This window comes from Setaria italica, chromosome III (assembly GCF_000263155.2).
Source record: "Setaria italica strain Yugu1 chromosome III, Setaria_italica_v2.0, whole genome shotgun sequence".
Taxonomy (NCBI): Eukaryota; Viridiplantae; Streptophyta; class Magnoliopsida; order Poales; family Poaceae; genus Setaria; species Setaria italica.
The window spans coordinates 987,901-1,010,282 of NC_028452.1; the positions used below are offsets into that span (position 1 = coordinate 987,901).

General features: G+C 52.8%; 3 protein-coding genes and 1 long non-coding RNA gene across 4 annotated transcripts; 1 reads left to right on the forward strand and 3 right to left on the reverse strand.

The window, feature by feature from the left end:
* Positions 1 to 819: 819 nt before the first annotated feature.
* Positions 820 to 3,624, reverse strand: LOC101776712 (probable acyl-activating enzyme 6). Its single transcript, XM_004960037.2, has 3 exons — positions 3,443 to 3,624; positions 2,496 to 2,877; positions 820 to 2,382 (listed from the first exon to the last, which is right to left on the reverse strand). The coding sequence occupies exons 1-3, from the start codon at positions 3,496 to 3,498 to the stop codon at positions 910 to 912; spliced, it is 1,911 nt and encodes a 636-aa protein (XP_004960094.2). The 5' UTR covers positions 3,499 to 3,624; the 3' UTR covers positions 820 to 909.
* Positions 3,625 to 7,771: 4,147 nt separating this feature from the next.
* On the forward strand, positions 7,772 to 11,535 carry LOC101780491 (probable metal-nicotianamine transporter YSL10). The gene is given in 8 exon segments (XM_014804901.2): positions 7,772 to 8,126; positions 8,603 to 8,766; positions 8,859 to 8,956; positions 9,056 to 9,190; positions 9,285 to 9,474; positions 9,539 to 9,869; positions 9,872 to 9,945; positions 9,947 to 11,535. Coding segments are annotated over 8 exon segments (2,061 nt in total). The 3' UTR covers positions 10,661 to 11,535.
* LOC105914057 lies at positions 8,461 to 9,396 on the reverse strand. The gene is made up of 2 exons (XR_001163570.2): positions 9,255 to 9,396; positions 8,461 to 9,178 (listed from the first exon to the last, which is right to left on the reverse strand). It is a non-coding gene; the product is annotated as an uncharacterized LOC105914057 (long non-coding RNA).
* Positions 11,536 to 17,802: 6,267 nt separating the features above from the next.
* Positions 17,803 to 21,134, reverse strand: LOC101780088 (protein S-acyltransferase 11). The gene is made up of 5 exons (XM_004960046.3): positions 20,859 to 21,134; positions 19,628 to 19,862; positions 19,177 to 19,475; positions 18,593 to 19,086; positions 17,803 to 18,515 (listed from the first exon to the last, which is right to left on the reverse strand). The coding sequence occupies exons 1-4, from the start codon at positions 20,889 to 20,891 to the stop codon at positions 18,595 to 18,597; spliced, it is 1,059 nt and encodes a 352-aa protein (XP_004960103.1). The 5' UTR covers positions 20,892 to 21,134; the 3' UTR covers positions 17,803 to 18,515; positions 18,593 to 18,594.
* Between the last annotated feature and the right edge of the window lie 1,248 nt (positions 21,135 to 22,382).

Here is a 22,382-nt window from a genome sequence, read left to right on the forward strand (position 1 = left end):
CTAATGAGAAGGATTAAACATGAGATAATTATAAAATTAACTGTAAAATCCACTAATTCGTGAGACGTATCTATTAAGTCTAATTAATCCATCATTAGCAAATGGTTACTGTAGCACCATATTGTCAAATCATAGACTAATTAGACTTAATAGATTTGTCTCGCGAATTAGACTTCATCTGTGCAATTAATTTTATAATTAGATTATATTTAATACTTCTAATTAGTATCAAATATTTAATATAACAGGTCCTAACACCCTCCTTAACGCCGTGAAGGAGATAAGTGCCTCCGCGGGGAGGACGCTGCTACCTTCTGCGCGCGGGAGGATCTCAGTCACGCACGTGGACTCGATCTCCCGTGCCGTGCTGCATCGGAGAAGAGAGAGGAGGGCCGGGGCGGCCGTCAACACGTCGCGGCGGAGGTAAGGGAGGTAGGCTGGCGCATGGGCGCAGCACTGGTGAAGGGGGCAGCAGGCTGTCGGGCCTGTCGTCGTGACGCTTGTGGTCGTGGCAGAGCTCGGAGCGACACGGTGAACTGGACGTGCTCGCGCATAGTCCCGCAGCCAGCTCGTCCCGTTTGGCCGGCTCATGACCGAGGGACGAGGATTAATGATTTGTTAAGCGTGTGATTCAAACACGTAACAACCTAAGTATGCAAACTAAACACGTAACATTTTAAGAAAGCGTTGTATTTTTTTGTATTTTTCTTCTTTTGAAAATTTTCACCTATCAAATGGATCCAACGTGAGGGGTACGGTGAATCTAATCTAGAACTTGACTATAAATAGATATAAAATCAAGATAAAGAAACACAATCGAATGTTGAAGATCATTGCGGATGTCTTGGATCTTGAATTCTTGATCGGGTAATTGATAATGTCAAACAATCCAATCATTACTTTGTTAGCTTATGCTACCGCGGTACCGCCGCCCTTGCGTGCGGGCCCCATCTCCATGGCGAGGTTCCGCAGCACGTACTTCTGGATCTTGCCGGTGGAGGTCTTGGGCAGCTCTGCGCGGAAGACGACCGTTCTGGGCACCATGTACTGCGGCATGCGCTCCCGGCACCACGCCATGAGGTCGGCCGCGGTCACCGCCCCCGCCGCGTCCTCCTTGAGGCTGACGAACGCGCACGGCGTCTCGCCCCGTAACTCGTCGGGCCGCGCCACCACCGCCGCCTCGTTCACCGCCGGATGCCCGTAAAGCACCGACTCGACCTCCACGCTGCTGATGTTCTCCCCGGCGTTGATGATCACGTCCTTGGAACGGTCCCGGATCTCCAGGTAGCCGTCCGGGTGCACCACGCCGACGTCCCCCGTGTAGAACCACCCGTCGTCGCGTATCGCCGCCCTGGTTGCCTCGTCATCGTTCAGGTAGCCTAGCATGACGCAGCCGCCGCGGAGCACGATCTCGCCCATCGTGGATCCGTCGTGGGGTACGCTGAGCCCGGTCTCGCCGTCGATGACGTCGACCTCCGCCATGCCAGGCAAGCGCACGCCCTGCCTCGCCTTGAGCCGTGCGCGCTCCGGCGCGGGGAGCTTGTCCCACTCACGCTTCCAAGTGCAGGACACCGGCAGCCCCGCCGTCTCGGTCAGCCCGTACCCGTGGCTGACCTCGAAGCCGATGGCCTCAGTGCGCTGTAGCACGGCCGCGGGAGGTGGCGCGCCGGCCGTGAGGACGCGCACCTTTCCCGGGAGCGGCCGTCGCACGCCCTCGGGGGCGTTGGCCAGCATGTTGAGCACGACGGGCGCGCAGCAGAGGTGGGTGACCCCGCGGATCGCGATGGCGGCGTACACAGTGGCGGCGTTGACGCGGCGGAGACAGACGTTGGCGCCGCCCACCGCGGCCATCCCCCACGGGAAGCTCCAGCCGTTGGCGTGGAACATGGGCAGCGTCCACAGGTACGTCGCCCGCGGCGGCATGGCCCATTCCACGAGCCAGTCAAGTGTGATGAGGAAGAGCCCGCGGTGGCAGTGCACCACGCCCTTGGGCGCCGACGTCGTGCCGGAGGTGTAGTTCAGGACCATCGGGTCCCACTCGCTCGCCGGCCGCACCCACTTGAACTCCGGGTCGCCCTTCTCGAGGAGCCTCTCGTACGTCAAGGTCCCGGGCGGGGCGGCCGGGAACTCCTCCTCGTGGGGGTCCTCGACGGGGACGACGCGCGGCGCCGGGTGCCCGGGCGGGAGCTGCTTCATCGCGTCTCGGATGAGTGGGAGCGACGCCGGGTCGACGAAGACGATCTTGGAGCCGGAGTGGCGGAGCAGGACGGCGACCGTGCGCGCGTCGAGGCGCGTGTTGATGGTGTTGAGCACGGCGCCGCTCATGGGCACGCCGAAGTGCACCTCGTACATGGCCGGCACGTTGGGCAACAGCACGGACACCTGATCCATTTCGATCGATCGCCGTGTCAATTTTTCGCCAGTGAAGCAGAATAGCAGATACGTGCAGAGGAACGAGAGGAATTGACGTCCGAGGAAAATGGTCGGTGGCTTACGATGTCGCCGCGGGAGATGCCGAGGGAAGCGAGCGCGGAGGCGAGGCGGAGGCAACGCCGGTGCGTCTGTGACCAGGTGAAGACGGTGTCGTGGTAGACGACGGAGGGGCAGTGGCCGAACACGGTCGCCGCGCGTTCCAGGAAGCCGAGCGGCGTGAGCGGGCACGAGTTGGCCGGATTAGCCCCGAGATAGCCCGTGGCATGGGGTGGCCGGATGCGGCCTGGCTCGGCCTTGCGTTGTGCAAACGGTGATGTTTCCACTTGCCTAGACCGTGCTGGTTGGTTTGCAAGGTTAGCCACGGTGGCCATGTCCCCCTTTCCATGCTTAGGATTACGAAAGGATACTCCTCCAGTTGTCCTACTCTTCAGTGTCAACTTCGGGCTGAAATAAAATAGCATGGAAAAAGAAAAAAGTTGGACAGCTACGAAAAACTTTGAGCGACTTCCATTCTCCACCGAAAACACTTTCAGAAGAAACCGACCAGACCAACCAACATTGGAGTTGCATTATTGCATTTCTGGCTCATTTTTTTACTCTCAAACTGTTGCTGTACGGTAGCTTCCAAAACGGCTTCAAATAGTGGTCTTATCAGCACGAAATAAACGACTTCAATTGGAACCGGTTCGAAGTTTCAACATAAAAAAAAAAGATCCTAGCAGTCCAGCAGTCAGTTGTTTTTTAACGAATCAGCCAGCTTATTGGTTCACGTAGTATTCAGGTGGAACAAAGGAAATGAAGCATATTTTCATGGAAAAGAATGAAATCAACATCTCGGAGCATGAAAATTGAAGTTTTTGTGTAAGACACTTGAAACCTCTCTCCTAATTAAAAAACGTCTGAAACTTAATTGCCAACTGAAAATTTGAACTGTATATCAAGGAATAAACCAAATTACTGCTTATAATAATCTTAGCTTTTTGTTTGGATGAAGTCAAGGCTCACGCACCTAGTAACTTGTGACCGGGACGAGAGCGAAGACCACGAGGCAGCAGTGCTTTGCATGGCGCGCGGCAGTGCGGTGCCCGAGCCCGCGGGCAGTGGTGCTCTCGTGGGCTCGTGGCGTGGCGGCTGAACCAGCAGGAAGCTCGAGGATGATGGAGCGGAATGAAGCGGGTGCGTTGAGCGAACACCAACAACCTAACGCAGTGGTAGTAGTTGATGGTGTGCGATGCGCTATATGTGGTGGTGTGTCGACCGGGTTGGCGAAGGGAAGGCGAGATCGAGAACGTAACGCTACGCTAGCTGGCTCTGTTCAACGAGTCCATGTCTGCGTCTCGCATTCGCTTGCGTGCCTCAAGTTGGAGACTTGGTAGGAGTAGGACCACAGCAAGCCATCGTCGTCTTTCAATTAAAAAGGAAGAAGAAGTAGGAGATTAATTAAATGAAGTGTGCGCGCTGATACTGATGTGCACATAAAGATGACCGTACGTCCATGCCCATGCGTTGAGATGCGTACAGTACCTTCCATGAAGCTAGCCAGCTCGAGAATGGCGGCAGGCACACCGTGGAAGGAACCTTATTGGTGGAGCTGGAGCCAGCAATGAGATGTGGTTACGTGGAAGCGTATCCTACACACATTCAAGAATGTTATGCTACAGTATGCAGCAGTGTTTCTGTTGAATCACACATCACGTGTTGAATCACACATCACGAGTAGTCCATTCACGAGACGTAGGAAGAGGATGTAAGGGGTTTTCTGCTAACGTTAAGCACCTGTTACATCGGATGTTTGATACTAATTAGGAGTACTAAATATAGTCTATTACAATACTAATTGCACAGATGGAGTCTAATTCGCGAGACGATTCTATTAAGCCTAATTAGTTCATGATTTGACAATGTAGTGCTACAGTAACAATTTACTAATGATGTATTAATTAGCTTTAATAGATTCATCTCGCGAATTAGACTCCATCTGTGCAATTAATTTTGTAATTAGCTCATGTTTGGTTCTTCTAATTAGCATCCGAACATTCGATGTGACCCTGCTAAAGTTTGCACCTCGTATCCAAACACCCCCTAAGTCATTCCAACTAAGAGCCAAACTTTGACCAAAATTATTGAGAGTATCTCTATGCTACCAAATAGATATACTATGGAAATATATTTAATGAAAAAATTATTTTACTTATTTGATATCACAAAATGTCAGTAGTTTATTGTATAAATTTGATCAAACTTGAGATATTTTAACTCTCGAAGAAAGTTAGAGTAACTTGTAATTTGGAACGGAGGGAGCACGCACGAGTGCGAAGCAGACGAGCTAGCTGACGCGCGAACACCGGGCTGATCGACCGAGACCGTTGGCCAACTTGCCCGTATCGATCTGCCTCTCGGCGTTGCAAGCGAGGGCGAGATCATCAGCGGCAACGGGCCGGGGGAACATCACCAGCAGAGTGGAGCAGCGTGCTCGTCGGCTCGAAACTAAGAACATCAACGGAGACCGAGTCAAACACATACACGGTCGCCCAAAATTTAACCGTGCCAACGTGCCGTCGTCGGTGCAGGCTGCAGTGCAGCGGCGCGTCCTGCAAACCGTCCAAACACACCTTGTCGCCGAGCCCCGGCCGGCGTCTCGAAGACCGGGGGAAAAGGCTCCCTCTTCTCCAGGCCGTAACAGCCCATCCCGTGCAGGGCTGCGCCGCACTTGCATGGCTTGGAAACTGCCGGACACGGCCAGGCCGCCGCCGTGGCGTCCGGAATCATCACTGCTCTCTGCCTGTTCTTTTCCAGCACTTGGGTTTTCCTTCCCACCTCACTCCCTACTGTCACGCCGGCTCACAGTACGTCACGATCAGGCGAGGCCTTTATACGCACTTGGCGTGGAGAGGTGATTCAGTTCAAGCTCCTGCAGACCATCTCCAGTTGTCACTCGGGTTAAGCAGTCGTGCGGTGTGCCATGGCGGCGGCGGCGTCGGCGTCCGGCCGGGCTCGTGTCGCCTGCGGGCTCCTTGTGTTCTTGCTTGTTCTGGGTGTCGCGGCCGCCGTTGATCGTCCCAACCAGGAGGAGGTACTTACTGCTCTGACAGCCTCTTTTATTCAGTCACGGACGGGGTACTAAAGTATCTGCGAATCCCTTTGCCTGTGAAGTTGATCTCTACTCTATACATAACTCGAGCATTTTAGCAGGTCTGGACGCTCGAGTGTTTGACGGGGCAAAAATACACGATTGGTTGGCAAAAAGAAATCGTGTATTTAGGGCCAGTTTGGCAGGACTCCGGCTCCGGCTCCGTGCGCTTACCAAAGCACGGAGGAGCCGGAGCCGCACCAAACGGCATTGACCGCGGAGCCATTTTTTGGCATATTTGGGAGGAGCCGGAGCCGTTTTAGGCCTGCATGGAGAAGCCCAAAAAAGTGGCTCCGCGGCTCCGGCTCCGGCTCCGCACGAGGAGCCCCTCGCGAGGAGCCCTGCCAAAGGAGCCCTTAAGAACCATGTAGCACTCGAATTTACAGCCATTTTGGCATTTTCCGTAAAATACCAAAATTGTTGGGAAGGTACTAAAACCTTGAAGATGCAAAGAAAAAGGATAGCATAGGCAAATTCATACGCAAAATCTTGACACTTACACACAAATTCCAAATAATTTACACCACAAGTAGCACTGTCAACTTAAAGCAATGCACTGTAAGAAAAATTAATAACTACTTAACCAGATACATATGGATAGAATTTCAATCAAATAATCAATTGGAAATAGTACCAATTCCCTTCTGGAACTATTGCTACGCATAAGTATGTAATTGCAAATGGAACTAGAAGGTTTTATTTTCTGTCAAATATGCAAATTAACCAAAGCTAACTCTATCTAAATCTGATAGAACAAATTAACCAACGAAGCTAGCAAATCAACAAATGTGTATCTCAAAATAGGTAAAGCTAAATATAGTCTACGCCTTTCTACACAAACACTTGTAGAGGCTGACAGGGGAACAGAATAATGTTTAGGCACTTCACAAATCGAATAAACCAGATGTGCACTAACTTCTCGAGCTATGGTTCTCAATGAAACTCTCCTGCCCGATTCATTTCTAAAGAAAATGGTTCTCGATGAAATAATTCATATCCACAAGCAACAAAAGAAGGGAATTAGAAAGAAAAGTGAAAAAAATAGAAGAATTTGTGGCCAGAAGCGAATCCAAAATATCATACGTGTGCTAACCTTGGACGATAGTTCGAAATGAAAGGATTCAAATCCACAACCAAATACAGAAGAGCATCAGAGAGGGAATGGGTAATCGAAGAACCCTAGAGCAGCCAACTAATACAATGAACCAGATGCACACTTCGCCCGACAGATCATAGCAAAACGAGTGGAATCCACAAGGGAAAATGGAAGTGAAACAGTGGGGAAAAGATGAAATGGCAGGGGAAAGGTGAAATCGAAGAACCCCAGAGCAGCTAACAAATAAAATGAACCAGATGCGCATTTCGCCCGACAGTTGACAGCAAAACGAGTCAAATCCACAAGGGAAAACGGAATTGAATCCGAGGGGAAAGGGGAAATCGAAGAACCCTAGAGCAACCAACAAATCAAATGAACCAAATCCACAAGGGGAAACAGAAGTGAAACATAGGGGAAAAGGGAAATGAGAGATCCGTAAATTCCCTCACAGGCTTCTGACTGATGATGTGTGCAGGTGTCGTGGAGTCCTGCTCCCGCACCGTCCCCCATGAATCCGATCAGTGAGTCCTCTTTATCCCTACCTAATCAACTGCTGTTCCTCTTTTACTTCCCGTAAACGAGAACGATTAAGAGTTTGCATGATTGCATTACTACTGACCACTGAGTACACAGTACCGTACTTTGGATTCACAAATTTCTGTTATCTCTTCAGTACGGTAGTAGATCACCATTTTTCCTTGACACAAATACTATTGTACTACTCTGATTTGGCTGGCTGACATGGATATATCTCTGTCATCTTCAGACTGCGGGAGCGCGTGCGAGTACATGCGCGCGCGCGCGCGAGACAGTGGCCGAGAGAACCGGATCCGAGACGAACTCCTCCCTCCTGTTAACCGCAACCCCCGGCATAGGTGTGTCTGACCGAAGGACCCCTGCCCCGGCGAAACCGCTTGAAGGGAACTCGAGACGACCATGCGTCCCCACTGACACGCGGGCCCCATCACTCTAACCCCCCCTCGATCGCACACACAGCCACACGTACGTACGGCACGGGAGAGGAGCGAACCGTCGACGTCGACGGGAGAGAAGAGAACCGCCGCGGCGCGAGCGACCGATCGACTCTCCAGCGCGCGGGCGGCCGGGCGGCGATGGCGAGGAGAAGGGAGGAGGTGGACGACGATGAGGACGAGGCGTCGGAGTCGGTGGAGCGGGTGTTCGAGGGGCGGGTGGTGCCCGGGTGGCGGGAGCAGCTGACGGTGCGGGCGCTGGCGGTGAGCGCGCTCCTCGGCGCCATGTTCAGCGTCATCGTCATGAAGCTCAACCTCACCACGGGGATCATCCCCTCGCTCAACGTCTCCGCGGGCCTCCTCGGCTTCTTCCTCCTCAGCTCGTGGACCAAGCTGCTCGACAAGGCCGGCGTCGCCAGCGTCCGCCCCTTCACGCGACAGGAGAACACCGTCGTGCAGACGTGCGTCGTCGCCTGCTCCGGCATCGCGTTCAGCGGTAATGAGCACTTGCGTCGTCGATTGCGTTTTGGCTTATCATCAACCCGTTCCATTGCGAATGATCGCTATCCGATCACGATGAAGATGGCAAAACTGCATCGCGTGTCTCTTCGTTTGGGCTCTCTGCATTTCATCGTGGGCCGTACGTAGCAGGTTTTCTGGACCTTCTGTTCTTCTTTCAGGCCTGGTTAGGTTTGGATGTTCGTCTTCAACAATTTAACTGCATTCTTTTTTTTCTAAAAAAAATGCATTTTCATACATATCGATTTGAAACTGGAGGGTAGGGATTTTCCACGCTCAACTAAAAATTAACAAAGTCCAAGGAAAAAAAATGGTCCAAAAATGGAGATTTGGGAATGCAATGGAACCCTGCAGTTCCTTTTCGGTATCGACAGCAGCTTTCTCTGTTCGGCGTCAGAGATTTCAGTCCCTTCCTCTCGAATGGATTGCTTCGCTGATCTGCCTATTCTGCAGGTGGGTTTGGAAGTTACATGTTCGGGATGAGCGAGAGGATCAGCGAGCAGTCGGGGGAAACCTTGGACGAGCACAACATCAAGAACCCCGCCTTGGGCTGGATGATCGGCTTCCTCTTCATCGTCAGCTTCCTCGGCCTCTTCTCTGTGGTGCCCCTGAGGAAGGTACACACATTCATTATTAAACTATGATTGACACTCCAATTTGTCCAGTCCAGCATGGTTAGTTTGATGATGGTGTTGTTCGTTGTGTTCAGATAATGATCATCGATTACAAGCTCATCTACCCGAGTGGCACTGCCACTGCCCACCTCATCAACAGCTTCCACACTCCCCAGGGCGCCAAGCTTGCCAAGTACACTGACTACTCTCTGATGCAGAGACTGTATCTATCTCTGTTTCTGGTAACTGTTCTCATAACCTGAAATGCATGTGTCTGAACTGATTGCTGCAGGAGGCAGGTCAGGACGCTGGGGAAATTCTTTGCCGGCAGCTTCACTTGGGGCTTCTTCCAGTGGTTCTACACCGCCGGCGAGGGCTGCGGCTTCATGTCCTTCCCGACGCTGGGCCTCGAGGCCTACAGACAGAAGTAAGCAAGTGTCACATTTCGCAACTGAATTCTCGGTGCTTCAGTCAGCATGGATGGTACCGACTCTGCAGATGCTGTTCGATGCTTATCGCAGGTTCTTCTTCGACTTCTCGGCGACGTACGTCGGCGTCGGGATGATCTGCCCTTACATCGTTAACGTCTCCGTCCTCCTGGGAGGAGTCGTGTCATGGGGCATCATGTGGCCTCTCATCGAGCAGAAGAAGGGCGACTGGTACCCCGCCGACCTCAAACCCAGCAGCCTCCGCGGCATCGTCGGCTACCGGGTGCGTTCATCGATTTCTTCACTGATCACTTAATGAATTCGTTCCTAATCAAGTAATCATGCAGGTGTTCGTCTCCATCGCGCTGATTCTTGGCGACGGCCTCTACAACTTCCTCAAGGTTATGACCAAGACGGTGAGCGCGCTGGTGGTGCAGGTGCGCGGGATGATGTCGGAGCCGACGCTCCCGATCTCGGGCGGCGGCGACGCGAGTTTCCCGACGCCGGAGGAGACGTTCGACGACAAGCGGCGGACAGAGCTGTTCCTCAAGGACCAGATCCCGAACACGCTGGCGCTGGGCGCGTACGCGGTGATCGCCGTGGTATCCATCGCCACGGTGCCGCACATCTTCCACCAGCTCAAGTGGTACCACGTGGCGGTGTCGTACGTGATCGCGCCGTGCTGGCCTTCTGCAACGCGTACGGGTGCGGGCTCACGGACTGGTCCTTGGCGACGACGTACGGCAAGCTGGCCCATCTTCACGGTGGGCGCCTGGGCGGGCGCGTCGGACGGCGGCATCATCGCCGGGCTGGCCGCCTGCGGCGTGATGATCGGCATCGTCTCCACGGCGTCGGACCTGACCCAGGACTTCAAGACGGGTTACATGACGCTGGCGTCGCCGCGGTCCATGTTCGTGAGCCAGGTGATTGGCACGGCGATGGGTTGCGTGATCGCGCCGTCGGTGTTCTGGCTCTTCTACAACGCGTTCGGCGACATCGGGATGCCGGGGTCGGAGTACCCTTCCCCGAACGCGCTGGTGTACCGGAACATGGCGATCCTGGGGGTGCAGGGCCTGGGTTCCCTGCCCCGGCACTGCCTGGACCTGTGCATCGCCTTCTTCGCGGCGGCCATCGCCATCAACCTGGCGCGCGACCTCGCGGGGCCCCGGGCGGCGGCGTACATCCCGCTGCCGATGGCCATGGCCATCCCCTTCTACCTCGGCCCCTACTTCGGCATCGACATGTGCATCGGCAGCCTGGTGCGGCTGGTGTGGGACCGGCTGGACCCGGCGCGGGCCAAGGCGTTCGCTCCGCCCGTGGCGTCGGGGCTCATCTGCGGCGACGGGATCTGGACGCTGCCGCAGTCGGTGCTGGCTCTCGCCGGCGTGAAGCCGCCCATCTGCATGAAGTTCCTGACGCGCGCCGCCAACGCCGAGGTGGACGCCTTCCTCCGCGGCAGGAGGCACTGACTGCTGTGACGGACACCAACCAAACGCGCCGTGCGTGCCATCTTCTAGTAGCAAGCAGCGTAGGGAGGAGGAGGAGGCTCGTGTCTTGTTCGCTTTGGAATCAGAAGATGCTTTCAATGTGGCGTACAGGCGCACACTGCTGCCGGCTGCTGCTGCTGCATAAATAGCTGCTAGGAAGGGGAGCAGTAAGTACGGGCAGTGCTGAATTTGGGGTGATGAAGTGAAGTGAAGTGAGGTGAGGCAGCTCTGACTGAGGTTCTGAAGCTGTGAAGTGCAAGTGCTCTGCCTGCCCTTTCTGTAGGATGATTCACCTTTCCGGCTAGCTGTGGCTCGCATGAATGGATGGAATATCTCGTATGCCCCGTGGGAGATCTGGTTGGTCCCCTCCCCTCGACCCGGGGCGTCGGGGCAGGAAGGGTCTGGATCTGCACAGCCCAGAGTGGGTCAGGGGCTCAGGGCCAGGCCTCTCCCGCCTCCGCCCATCATTGCGAATCATGTGATCCATATAACTCGCTTGCTCGCCCTCGCCCATCGCAACGGCCACTGCGCACCCGCGTCGCAGGCCGCCGGCCGGCCGCGGCCAGCCTGCATGCGGAGCTCATGCAGGCCAGCAGCAGCAGGTGGAGTAGATCAGATGCCAATGACCTCCGGGAGCCCGGCTGATCGGGTGCAGACTGCAGAGGCTCGCAGGCACCGCTGCACCAGGCCGGCAGTTCAAATCAACTCGGACAGCGCGGATAGATGGGCGTGATTTCATGGTTTGTTGGGAGGGGGAGGGGGAATCGCACGGCTTTAAGAATGTGGGGATTATTTTTTAGCCTTTGGGAGGGAGGGATGTGCCAACCAAACCAACCTTTTGCTGCTTTTTCCCTGTCCCTCGTCAGATCTCTTTTCCCCTGCGCGAGCGTGATTTCCACCACCTGCCGTGCCCGTGGACAGCAGCAGCCAGCAGAGGATGCCATGCCATGCCATGCCATGCACTGCCCTGTGCCCTGGGAAGGCCAGGGGGGCTCATGCATCAATGCTGCATGGCTGCGTGCGTTAACTGTGATGCTGCTGCTGCACTGGCCCTGGACTGGACGAGTAAAAACTGATCCGGCCAGGGGGCAGCAAACGCCACGGCCAAAAGCACCAGCTTGCCCTTCTGTTTGCTTTTGCCTCTCCCTCCCTCCCTCCCTCTCTCTGTGTCTGTGCCTTTAACGCGGCGGCGAGTAATTGAACTGTGCCTCATGCTAAAATCTGCAGGTGCTGGAACTGGAAATTACTATGGGGTTTGGCAGGGAGCTCCGGCCGTTTCTGTTCAGCAATGAAAAATAAAATATTATGTTATTTTTAAAAATGGAAGTTTGGTTTCCGGTTGTGTTCTTCTGAACGGACAAGTACGGGCCCGTCAGGTTCAGATTACGGCAACCGCAGATCTAGCGGAGCTGTGGGTGCCGAGTTTTGAATTTTGAACATGGCGATTGTAAGGCGCAGATGCTGAATTGTGCCCTGCAGGCATGAATTGTGTATGCTGCGTTCTGGAAACAAGTCGTCAGGACGTTTCAGGTATGAGTTCTCGTCGGAGTGCCTGCAGGACAAAATCTGAAGATTGCTTTCAGTGAAACAAAAATCTGAAAATTGCTCCAGCCAAACCTTCCGAAGCGAATTGTGATGTGAATTCTTCATGTGGGACGTCGTCGTGCGGCAATTCCTGACAACGTAAGCTTCTCTGGTGCTCTGAATTCTTCAGGCTAATGTTTCATAACAACCTGTACTGAATTTTTCATAAACAGCAGCACGGCACTGAGCAAATTCAAATTGCCACCCGAAAGAGAATTGCCTCACACCGAATTTAGTTTGGAAAAATTGTAAATTCGCTCAGCAATTGAGACAGCCAAAGCAGAAATAGTGCAAGATCCAGGGAAGGCAGCACCCAAGCAAAGAAATCTGCACTGAATTGCACCTAAACAAGCATCCGAGAAGGCGAAATTCAGAAGGCCAGAACCATCCCATACCTGAATTCCACCAAGTTAAAGCCTCGGCATGACTCTAGCCAACATCACAAGACAATTTGCGCCGCAATTCTCTCCAGGTACGAAGGGAATTCATGCGTGCAAGAAACAAGATCTCCTGAGCAACGAATTCCCTGAATTCTCACTGAATTACCCCCCGGAGACCCACAAAACACCCAAATTCAGAGCAAGGACACACAATTCCCTCGAGCAAGCACACCAATCGACAGAATTCTCCACTAGAGCACAAGAGGCTGCATGGTTTCCATGGGCTTTCTTGAACCATCAACAGGTAGAGCCGACCGAGGCGAGCCCGAGAGCTCGGCAATTCAATTCACGGGGGAAGAGAATTGCTGGGAGTTTGCATCCGTCCGACACGCCCCCCCACGAGTTCACAGTTCAAGAAAGCCTGTGGAAAGCATGCCCGCGCACCTTTCTTCCCTTCCCTTCCCTTCCCTTCCCCGTCCGGCGAGGACGAGGGACACGCAGACCACAATTCTCGCCTCGTCGCCATCGGCTCCACAGCGAGACCGCCGAAAGAGAAAGAGAGGGTTGAGGGCTATGGAGAGATGGAGAGAGAAACACTGCGAAAGGGGATGCAGCAGAGCCTCAGAGGTGGTTGAGAGCGAGGTAGAGAGAGAGAGAGAGAGAGAGAGAGAGAGAGAGAGAGAGAGGTTTGCTTTGGAGTGAGAGCAACGGCCCACAGAGGCCGGGGGATATAAATAGCTGGGGGGAAGTAACCAACCGGGCGGGTGGTGTGGCAGAGGGCAGCAGCAGCGGCAGCGCCCAGAGGCACGGGCCGGTACCGAGCCGTAGCCGGCGGTAGCTCTCCTCTCATGGATGATGGGCAGGACGGGAGGGAGGGCTCAGCTCATGGCGAGCGGACGGAGCCAGGCGGGCAGGAGCCCCACGCGCCCCCTCCTTTTCCGTGCGCCTGCCTGCCTGCCAGTGCCGGCACCGCAGCGCCGCACCGGGGAAGAATATTTAACCCGACACGTCCCCATCCAGCCATCCCGCTCCCTCCCGCCCGCCATTGATTTGACGATTTGATCTCGTGCTGTTGATGGCCATTTTTTATGCTCGTAAAAAAACGAAAGAAAGCAGGGATACTACTATTTCGTAGAGACAGGGACGAAGGAACTGCAGTGCCAGGCCAGCTGCATCTATCTCCCGATCACATCGCACCCACCTACACTGCTTGTCCGGAGCCCTACGGCTTAGTAGGCGAGGATTCCGGGCACGGTTAGGGCAGGCCGGCCCGGATTAAAATCCCACCCCCCCTGGTCCAGCTTTTATCGCCGATCCGCGCTGCAAGGGCTAGCGGTCTAGCCCCTGGTGTACTCTAGCGATCTAGCTGCCTGATCGCCGCGTTGGCAGCTACCTTTCACCTCGCCTCGCGTCGCCATGAATCGGTGGGCTGGCGGATCGACCAGGTCGCCATGAATCGGTGAGCCGAGGCCATCACCGGCGTTAACTTCGCATCTGCGATCTCTGATCTGCCTCGCGCGCATCAGGGATTCAGGGTTCAGGCGTGACGCTCGTGGTGGATGCATGGATGGCCGTCGCTGCCAGCCGGAGTCGCCGGCGACACCGCACACATGCCGCTTATCTTCGGCGCGACGCAGGACGTGATCTGCCAAATCGAGGCCGGCCTCTTTATCTGCGCGCTGCTGCCGCCTAGCGAGCGGCCCATGCTCGATCCCCGCGCATTATTGCTCAAATCGGGGAGCTCGTATCGGATGTCCCAAGATGGGAATGGGAGAGACGCCGATCTCTCGCTCTGACGAACACGCCATATCGAGTTCGCGATTCTGTATCGCCACGACTGGCCATTGCAAGAACCGGGAAAGGAAACGCAGTTACCAACTGCCACTTGCGAGCGAGTAGGAGGAGCTGGAACAGATCGACACCACCAACCACGAGCCACCAGATCGAGCAGGCAGGAAGGCACATATGCTCCTTCCATTCTTCCAAAAGCAATTAAAAAGAGGCTTTGTTCGGTTGCTCCAGTTGTCCTAGCTCCGAGATGTAAAAAAAACCCGAGCTTGTCGTGCGCATTTGTGGCCACCGCCTCGGTGTCGCGTCCATGTGCCGCCTGGCCGGCCGGCTCCGCTGGCTATCAGACAATGCGCTCTAAATTTTTCTAAACCATCTTGAATGGCCTGTGCCCTCACTTTCTTCATCATGGCCATGTGTTTGCTGCATAAACAAACCTCATAATCTTTCCTCAAAGATAAGCATCGATACGATGCGTCTTCAGACAGAGCCCAATCAGAATAACCGGCAGGACAGGACAGTAATAACCCTGTGTTGATGCAATGCAGGGCTCGCTCTTTGTACTGGGCGCTGAATTTAAGGAAGATCTGGACCACAAGTACTGTCAGGGAAATGGATCGGACATGCCCCTGCTCTCTATGAGTGGGAAAATATTGGTGTGAAGTCACTGTTGGAACAGGGCTTTTCTACATGGGGAAGTACACTGTTAATCTGCCGCCATGGCCATGAGGTCCGGTGAATACTTGGCAGTGGCAGATACACACCATGCAGCTCCGATCCTTCCCCGGTGGAGGTCGCTATCATGAGCATATGACACCACCATGCATGCAACATTCGCCGGGTGATTGATTAACAAAGCTTTTGCTGCACTGCAAGGATATCATTGTCGTCGCGGAAAGACGTGAATGATGGGCATTGGTCAGCCTGTTGGAACAAAAGAGAAAATGGTGTGCTTTTACAGTCAGACAGCAATCAGCACTACAGGATTCTGATGGCATGTATATAAGGTGAATTTATACACGCCTATTTCTGATCTTGCCTTCAGAGCTTGGTGGTCACCAGCAACAACCAAAAATGCCCTAGAATACCGTCGTTACCTGTTCTGCCTTGGCATTGTTCACCTGCAAAAGATTTGGGGGTTTGTTACAGGCAGGGCAGCAAGCATCCGGTTGGTTCCGACCTGACGGCAAGTGCACGGCACCAACAGCTTATCAGTAGCATGGCCATTTAAGGCCCAGGAGCACAGCAGTGAGCAGAGGAGGAGAGCAGCGAGCCACACAATGGCATGGAGGTTCACCAGGCAGGCACGCGCGCGAAAGGGAAAAAAAGCAGGGCGGTGATCGACGCCGGCCGGCCCCAGCAGCGGGCGGCAGGGGTGTACGAGCGAGCGAGCGCCAATTCATGGCTCCGATCGGAAAGCGGATTTCTGTTGGATCTGAAGCCGATTGGCGGCCAGCCAGCATTATTGTTTATTCCCCCGGCCGGAGGGTGAGCCAGCCAGCCAGGGGGGCGCCATGTGCCATTTGTGAATCTTTGAGCTGTAAAGACGACGGGGGCCGGGCCGCCCTCCTCGATCGCGCGCCCTGGACACTGCAAGTGCGAACTGTGCAACACATACAAAAAAGATTCACATGAGACGACAGTCGGCAGGCACAAGTGGCTTTTCATTTGCTACATTGCTCTTGTGCACACTGGATTGCCGAATTACTCCCTCCGTTCACAGATTATCTCGAGTTTAACTACATTTGCTTTGATTTGTCGTCACTCAGAAGACATTGGTTAACTGGACCTAATAGAGTAGCAGTATAATTCGCGTCGTGCAACGGTGCTGCCGGCGAGTGCCACGGCAGTGCAGCACGGCGAGCACATGGCAACATGCCGAGCCGAGGTCCGGCCGGCTTTTGTTTTGCATTTGCCTGTTGACTTCGCAAACGCTGACGGGTCATTGAATTAGTGAATTACTAATCTGTGCGTGCAGCTTATGCGCACCACGTCTACATGTGCATCGTACACTGAACAAAAGCAACTAAAACTGCATTACAAGTTGCATGGAGGCAGATGAGGGGCGTAACTGGCCAGCACATGCCATGTGGCTGCAGGAACAGAGCGGATTAGCTCATGGGACATGGAGAACAGGGAGATCTGTCATGTGTTCGATCTCCTCATCAGGGAAGGGGGGCTTCCGGGGACAACGGGGCACGCAAGGACAGCCAAACCAGCCGTGACAGTCTCGCTTGTGATCCAAGGAAAGCATGTGGAGGAACTGAAATTCAGGGGCGCACGTACCCCGCCCGAGGTCGACGATCTCGACGCCGCGGCCGGCAGCGGCAGCCCGATCTGCCGGCTCCACCTCTCCTCATCGGCTGTCCAAAGATGTGCCATGGTCTCCATGAACTTTCTTGAACGACTGGCGCCAAAATTACAGTGGAATTCAGACCTGTCGTTCAAGAAAGCCTGTGGAGAGCATGGCCACGCTCTTGCTCCATTACACCATCAACGCTAAGGCAATTTTGTTTCATGGGGTGGCCAAAACCCTAGCACAGGGAGCAAGGGATTAAGCCGTCGGTTTATATGGAGCAAGTGCCAATGGCTTCGTGCCGGGGATTGCGTGGCCGAAGCCGCGGAACCCGCGGGAAAGAGGAGGTGATCCCGGGAGGGTTGCTGGCCGGCTGCCCGCACGTGTGGGCGTGTGTGCCCTCAGTCCGCGGTTTCCTGGGGCGTGTTTCCGGACGCGCTGCCTGCCGTCGAGATCACCCTACCTGCCCCTAGGATAAGGATCGGACGGTGGTGCAACGCTGTATGGACGGAAACGCACTCCGGGAAAGCCGGGTCTGGCCCCACGCGACGTGACGGAGCGGTGGGCCCGGAGAAGCCTTTGATACGTGATGGGATTTGTTTGCGGTTACTGCAAAAGCAAAGGAAAACGAATACTGTAGGAAAACAAATTTGATATCACAATAATTTAGTGAACTGAACTGATGCATCATTGCAGCTTGGTCAGTTACAGGGGTGCTTGGTTGCTTTGCTTATTTTTAGCACGTGTCACATCGAATGTTTAGATAAGTATTAAACGTAGACTATTTATAAAACCCATTACATAAGTGGAGGCTAAACGGCGAGACAAATCTATTAAGCCTAATTAGGTCGCTGTTTAGCCTCCACTTATGTAACGGGTTTTGTAAATAGTCTACGTTTAATACTCCTAATTAGTATCTAAACATTCGATGATGGGTGTTAAAAATAAGTCAGAGGAACCAAACACCCCTGCAAAGTCAGAAGAACCATTCAACGAACTGATGATGCATTCAGGCTCCGAAATTTCAATGCTGATTTCACGCAACCCCACAAGGAACAAAAGAAAATGCAGTCAAATGGTTGGAAGAGCAAACTGAATATAAGAGCCACTTCCTGTTGGTCAACCAGGCCCAAATCCCAGATGAATTTGTATGCCACCAGTACATAATGGCAGAAGAACAGGTGGAAAATAGATGTACCACACGCATCTACATGGTTAGAAGACCAATTTACGATGTCTAGTTCAGAGTGAATGTTACAAAAACAACTGTGGGGTTGTTTTCCTGCACATGTCAGTGTATTGACATCAAAAGGACGTGGACACGTGGTCCATGTTTTTTTTTCTCTCGACCTCCAGCGTCATTCAAGCCACTGCCAAATTCAATCCTGATGTCCATTTCTTCTGGAGCAACCAAGCGTGAAGCCGCGATCTTCAATTCATCGAAAAAGATAGTGATGATCCGCAGAATTTCAGATATCGCAATTTATTGCAAGACCATCAGCGCCTTATGATTGTCTGCAGGGCAATAATATGCAGGCCGCATGCTACTGTAGCATCCGCCAAAATGGTTCTGGTAAATCAATGTGAGAGAAACATCCACTAAATAACTAATGCTAGCTCCAGAATATGGATAATCATGAGTATTGTGTTCCTGAACAACTTCAGTTATACAAACTAACTTAATGGTGGTCAACTGAGATTCACAATTCTATGGGTAACAGAACCATCTTGACTGCAAATAGTTCCATACGAGTCATAATCACTGCAACATAGAGTAAAGCACCAAAACCTACATATAAATGAAACTATTTGTTAACTCATGACTGAGTAGGAGCATGGAAAAAAAAACAGGGATTTAATCTATACCTCTAAAGAAGTTTTGAACCTGAATTATCCTGCAACTTGCCAGCGTTCGAATATCGCAAAAAAACTCTGGAAATTAGATAGGGGCACCCAAAAAATCTAACAATGTTCTGCAACCCCCTCTCTCCATGCATGGCATTTGGTGAACTTAAATGGTTGAGATATGTATTTCCTTCATAAATATAACTAAGCTGCTGGCACAGTAATACACTAATACCGGCATTGACTGATAAACTAGCGAATGCTAGATATACCAGAACTAGACCCCTTGCGGATAAGAAGAATGCAGAGCCTGCTACTGTAGTAATAATTTCCAACAATATTTTCATATAACTCATTGATTGATGAGATGATGCTAGGTTTGGGAAATCGACAGAGGGCCACATCTGATAGCTCGCATATATGGTCATTCCAGCAGCATAAGCACAACTAATAACCACAGAGATCAGAAAAATTACAAAAAATTGATGATTCGATGCTCCCACACAGTTGCCAATCTGAACACAAAGAGGAAGAAATAAACAAGTAAGCCTACCAATCAACAAAATAAAATGTAAGAATCCACATATATCAGTTATCATACTTACAAATGGGCAATGATGATCCATGTCCACCACACACATTTTACAAGATCGGCAGTGATGTGCTCTCGGGGGCTTTGGTTTATTGCAGTATGTACAAAATGTATAGTTCTCAAGATCATTTTTCCCAACCATGGGATAGCTGCCCCATCGTATGTTTGTCGGTGCACCAGCAGACTTAAAAGAGGCCAAACAATAACTTGAGATGGTAAATACAGCCAACATAGCTGTTACCATGCAGTGAAGGATACCACAAAATTTGCTGATTGAGAAAACAATTGGATATACCGCCCAGACACCACCACCTGTTAAATGAAAAGAACAGGCTAAACAAACAACATCTGACGGATAGAACGTGGCATTAACGTTTAAAATACTAGTCGCAGAAACTGCATGAATAAACAAATAGCTCAGGCAAGTTATAACTTATGCTGATTGCAAGAGACAGGGAACCTACATATAACAAAGAGCATGAAGAACACGAGCACAGTCACAAAGAACCTGTCACGTAATCGCCTCCAGTGGGAAAAACATATACTATCAGGTTTTCTCGCAGTCTGGTTGCTTTGTGTAATTGCTCCGCACCAGCCACACTTATAGACAGGTGAATAACTTGCAAAAACAAGCCGGAGCCCACAGCCCCAACATGTGGCTTCATGATCTTCTGGTATAGATGTGACACATTGCTCTACCTGAATAAAACAAGTGTGGCAATTAGCACAATGCCGCGGAAGAGACTGATTAACTTTAAAAGTACTGTTATTGAACCAATACGGAATATCATATTTGCAGATGAGCAAAAGCATTGCACTTTATACAGGACATCATGTTTCCAGTAGTTTTTCCCCCCTCGGGGTTTATTTTAGTACCCTCAGCACACCATGAATACCCATGCCATGTATTAGAGAATGAGGAACTGAGGATACTGCCTCCATTTATCAGGACAGTTGTTCAATACCAAAGTAATCTTCAGTGCAACTTCACATTCTAGTTACAGTCACTTCACTGAAGCAATGTAGCTAACTGTGTAATAATTTCTCTAATGACAAACTGCACACCTGCATCTTTTGCCATGGTTGTAGTTCACAACTAGTAGCTGGTCAATTGTCAATTACCATAGGTATACATACCCATTTCGTCTCAAGTATGATCTCTGAACTGACAAAAGATGTCCCTAAATGGACCTTGGTTATAATCCAGAGCGAACTTCAGCATAATCAACACAGTAATGTGGTTAGAGCCTTCTTTTGCTACGGGCAAGCATCCTAGCCAGTCAATCTGCACGCCAAGCTAAACATCCAAAACACTACTGCAGTAGCATCGTTAACCAGTTATGATCTTAATTTAAAAAAACAGTTATGATGGCTGTCAGGTTAAATTTCATACTCGTAACATAGGAGACTCATGAAACGAGGTATATAATCCACATCAAGGAGTGGTGACAGTACACAGTAAAATTCCCTAGCGTGGTCAAAACGGAGCCAAACGATGGGCGCCGAGCCGTAAAATTCGAGCACCAATAAGAATAAGGCTCCTAATCGTTGACCCAATCCGCGAAGCAACGCACAACCCACAGCCTAATTCACTTCTCCGGATTTTCAAATTGTTTGTTGAGGGCGCAGAAAACCCAGCCAGGGACTGGGAGCGTCATGCTTGGATAAAATTGGAGGAGGTATGTAGCGACGAACCTCGAGCAGCGGGCGCTGCTCCGGCTCCACCATCGCCGTGGCCCCGCAGATCCACGGGGCGAGGGGTTGAGAGCTGGGGGGTCTCCGGATCGGCGCGGGCGGCGTTTGGAGACTTCGCAGGGGGGCGGGCCTGCAGCTTCAAGCCTTCGAGCCGAGGCGGAGAAGAAGAATGTTCTTTTCTTTTCTTTTCTTTTTGGTGGATATTTCGGGGGACGGGTCGAGTCGAGAGGCACGCGAGTTCAGAAACGAAGGACCCGACGAGGAGGAGGGGGCGAAAGGCGCAGCGGTAGCAAAAGAAAAAGGCTGAAAGGGGCCAAGCGCGTCGCTGGTTGGTCCAAGAAGACAAGAACGGGCTCAGGCCAACTTGGTCGTAGCCACGTCAGCAAATAGATCGTCATGTGTCTGTATTCTGAAGGATCACCATTTTTCGTTTCTTGCCAGCCACCACAGATCGGCTAGCACACTCAGGGCCGATTTGCTTGCCCACCGACGAGCGCCGGCCACCGCTACGAAAGTAAAGGGCACGAGCATGACTCGTTGCGGCCGTCGTCTTGCCCTCCACCTCGCGCAGCCTCCACTGCTCCTCCTCCCGCCCTGCGCTTTCGCCTACCCCGGCCAACACTGTTCCCTTGTGCCGCACCTCAGCCAAGTAGGAGTCGCGCCGGCCCGTACCGCGGTTCAGTCTCCACCGTGCGGCGACACTTGCCTGACTCACGGCATTATTCTCGGCGACGACTTGTTCCGGCGAGCTCCGGCCAGCGCGGCGTCTGTTGGGAGCGATACGCGGCCCAGGGCCTGTGCGTGATGAGGAGGGGGAGTTGACTCGCCTCTCTCGCCACCGCGCGGCGCGCGTCCTCGACCCGCGCCGGCCAGCTCTCCAAACTCCGAAGGAGAAGGGAGGTAGCCGGGGGATGGATGCCGGCGGAGGCAGCAGATTGGGCGCGTGCGGTTTCGCGGGGAGCGACGGAGGGTTGCGTGCCGGCGGGGGGTAACGGATGTCACCGGCGGCAGCGCGAAGCAGCGACCTTGCCGGCCGGAAAACATTTGCAAAAACTCGCGACCCAAAATATTTACAAATACACCCTTAGTACTTTGCAAATGACCCCCTATTATTAATCGCGATCCGAATATTTGCATATAGACCCTTAAACGCGTGTAGGTCCTTGGCCTGGATGTTTCATCGGATCATCCTGCACGTCCTCCGCCGTCCCTTCACCGCCATCCTCCCGGCCGGAATCACACAGCCCCATCCGAGATGAATCGAGGGCTCGAGCGAGCAGCAGCGCGCTGAGATTCACGAGGACACCGGACATGGCGTCGTCTGACTCTTCCCGCACCTCGGCCGTCTTAGCCTCTGGCTACACGACCACCGCCGGCGACGGTGGTGGATGTGGATGCCTCTCCATGACGACGGGCCAGGCTGGACATCACGCTTTGGGCCCAAATGAGAGGAACCCTCGTTCCTGTACGCTGCCGTCAGATGCGGATCCAACGGCGCCGCGGCTCCGACCTCTCTCTGAGGTA

Bases quoted from the DNA above. Each gene is read 5' to 3' on its own strand.
- LOC101776712 (XM_004960037.2), bottom strand. From the start codon at position 3,498: ATGCAAAGCACTGCTGCCTCGTGGTCTTCGCTCTCGTCCCGGTCACAA. The intron at 2,878-3,442 runs GTGCGTGAGCCT...ATTTTATTTCAG, and splicing joins TCCCGGTCACAAGTTACTAG to CCCGAAGTTGACACTGAAGA. The intron at 2,383-2,495 runs GTAAGCCACCGA...GAAATGGATCAG, and splicing joins GCATCTCCCGCGGCGACATC to GTGTCCGTGCTGTTGCCCAA.
- LOC101780088 (XM_004960046.3), bottom strand. From the start codon at position 20,891: ATGGTGGAGCCGGAGCAGCGCCCGCTGCTCGAG. The intron at 19,863-20,858 runs GTTCGTCGCTAC...TGTTTTATTCAG, and splicing joins AGCAGCGCCCGCTGCTCGAG to GTAGAGCAATGTGTCACATC. The intron at 19,476-19,627 runs GTAGGTTCCCTG...TTCATTTAACAG, and splicing joins CTTCATGCTCTTTGTTATAT to GTGGTGGTGTCTGGGCGGTA.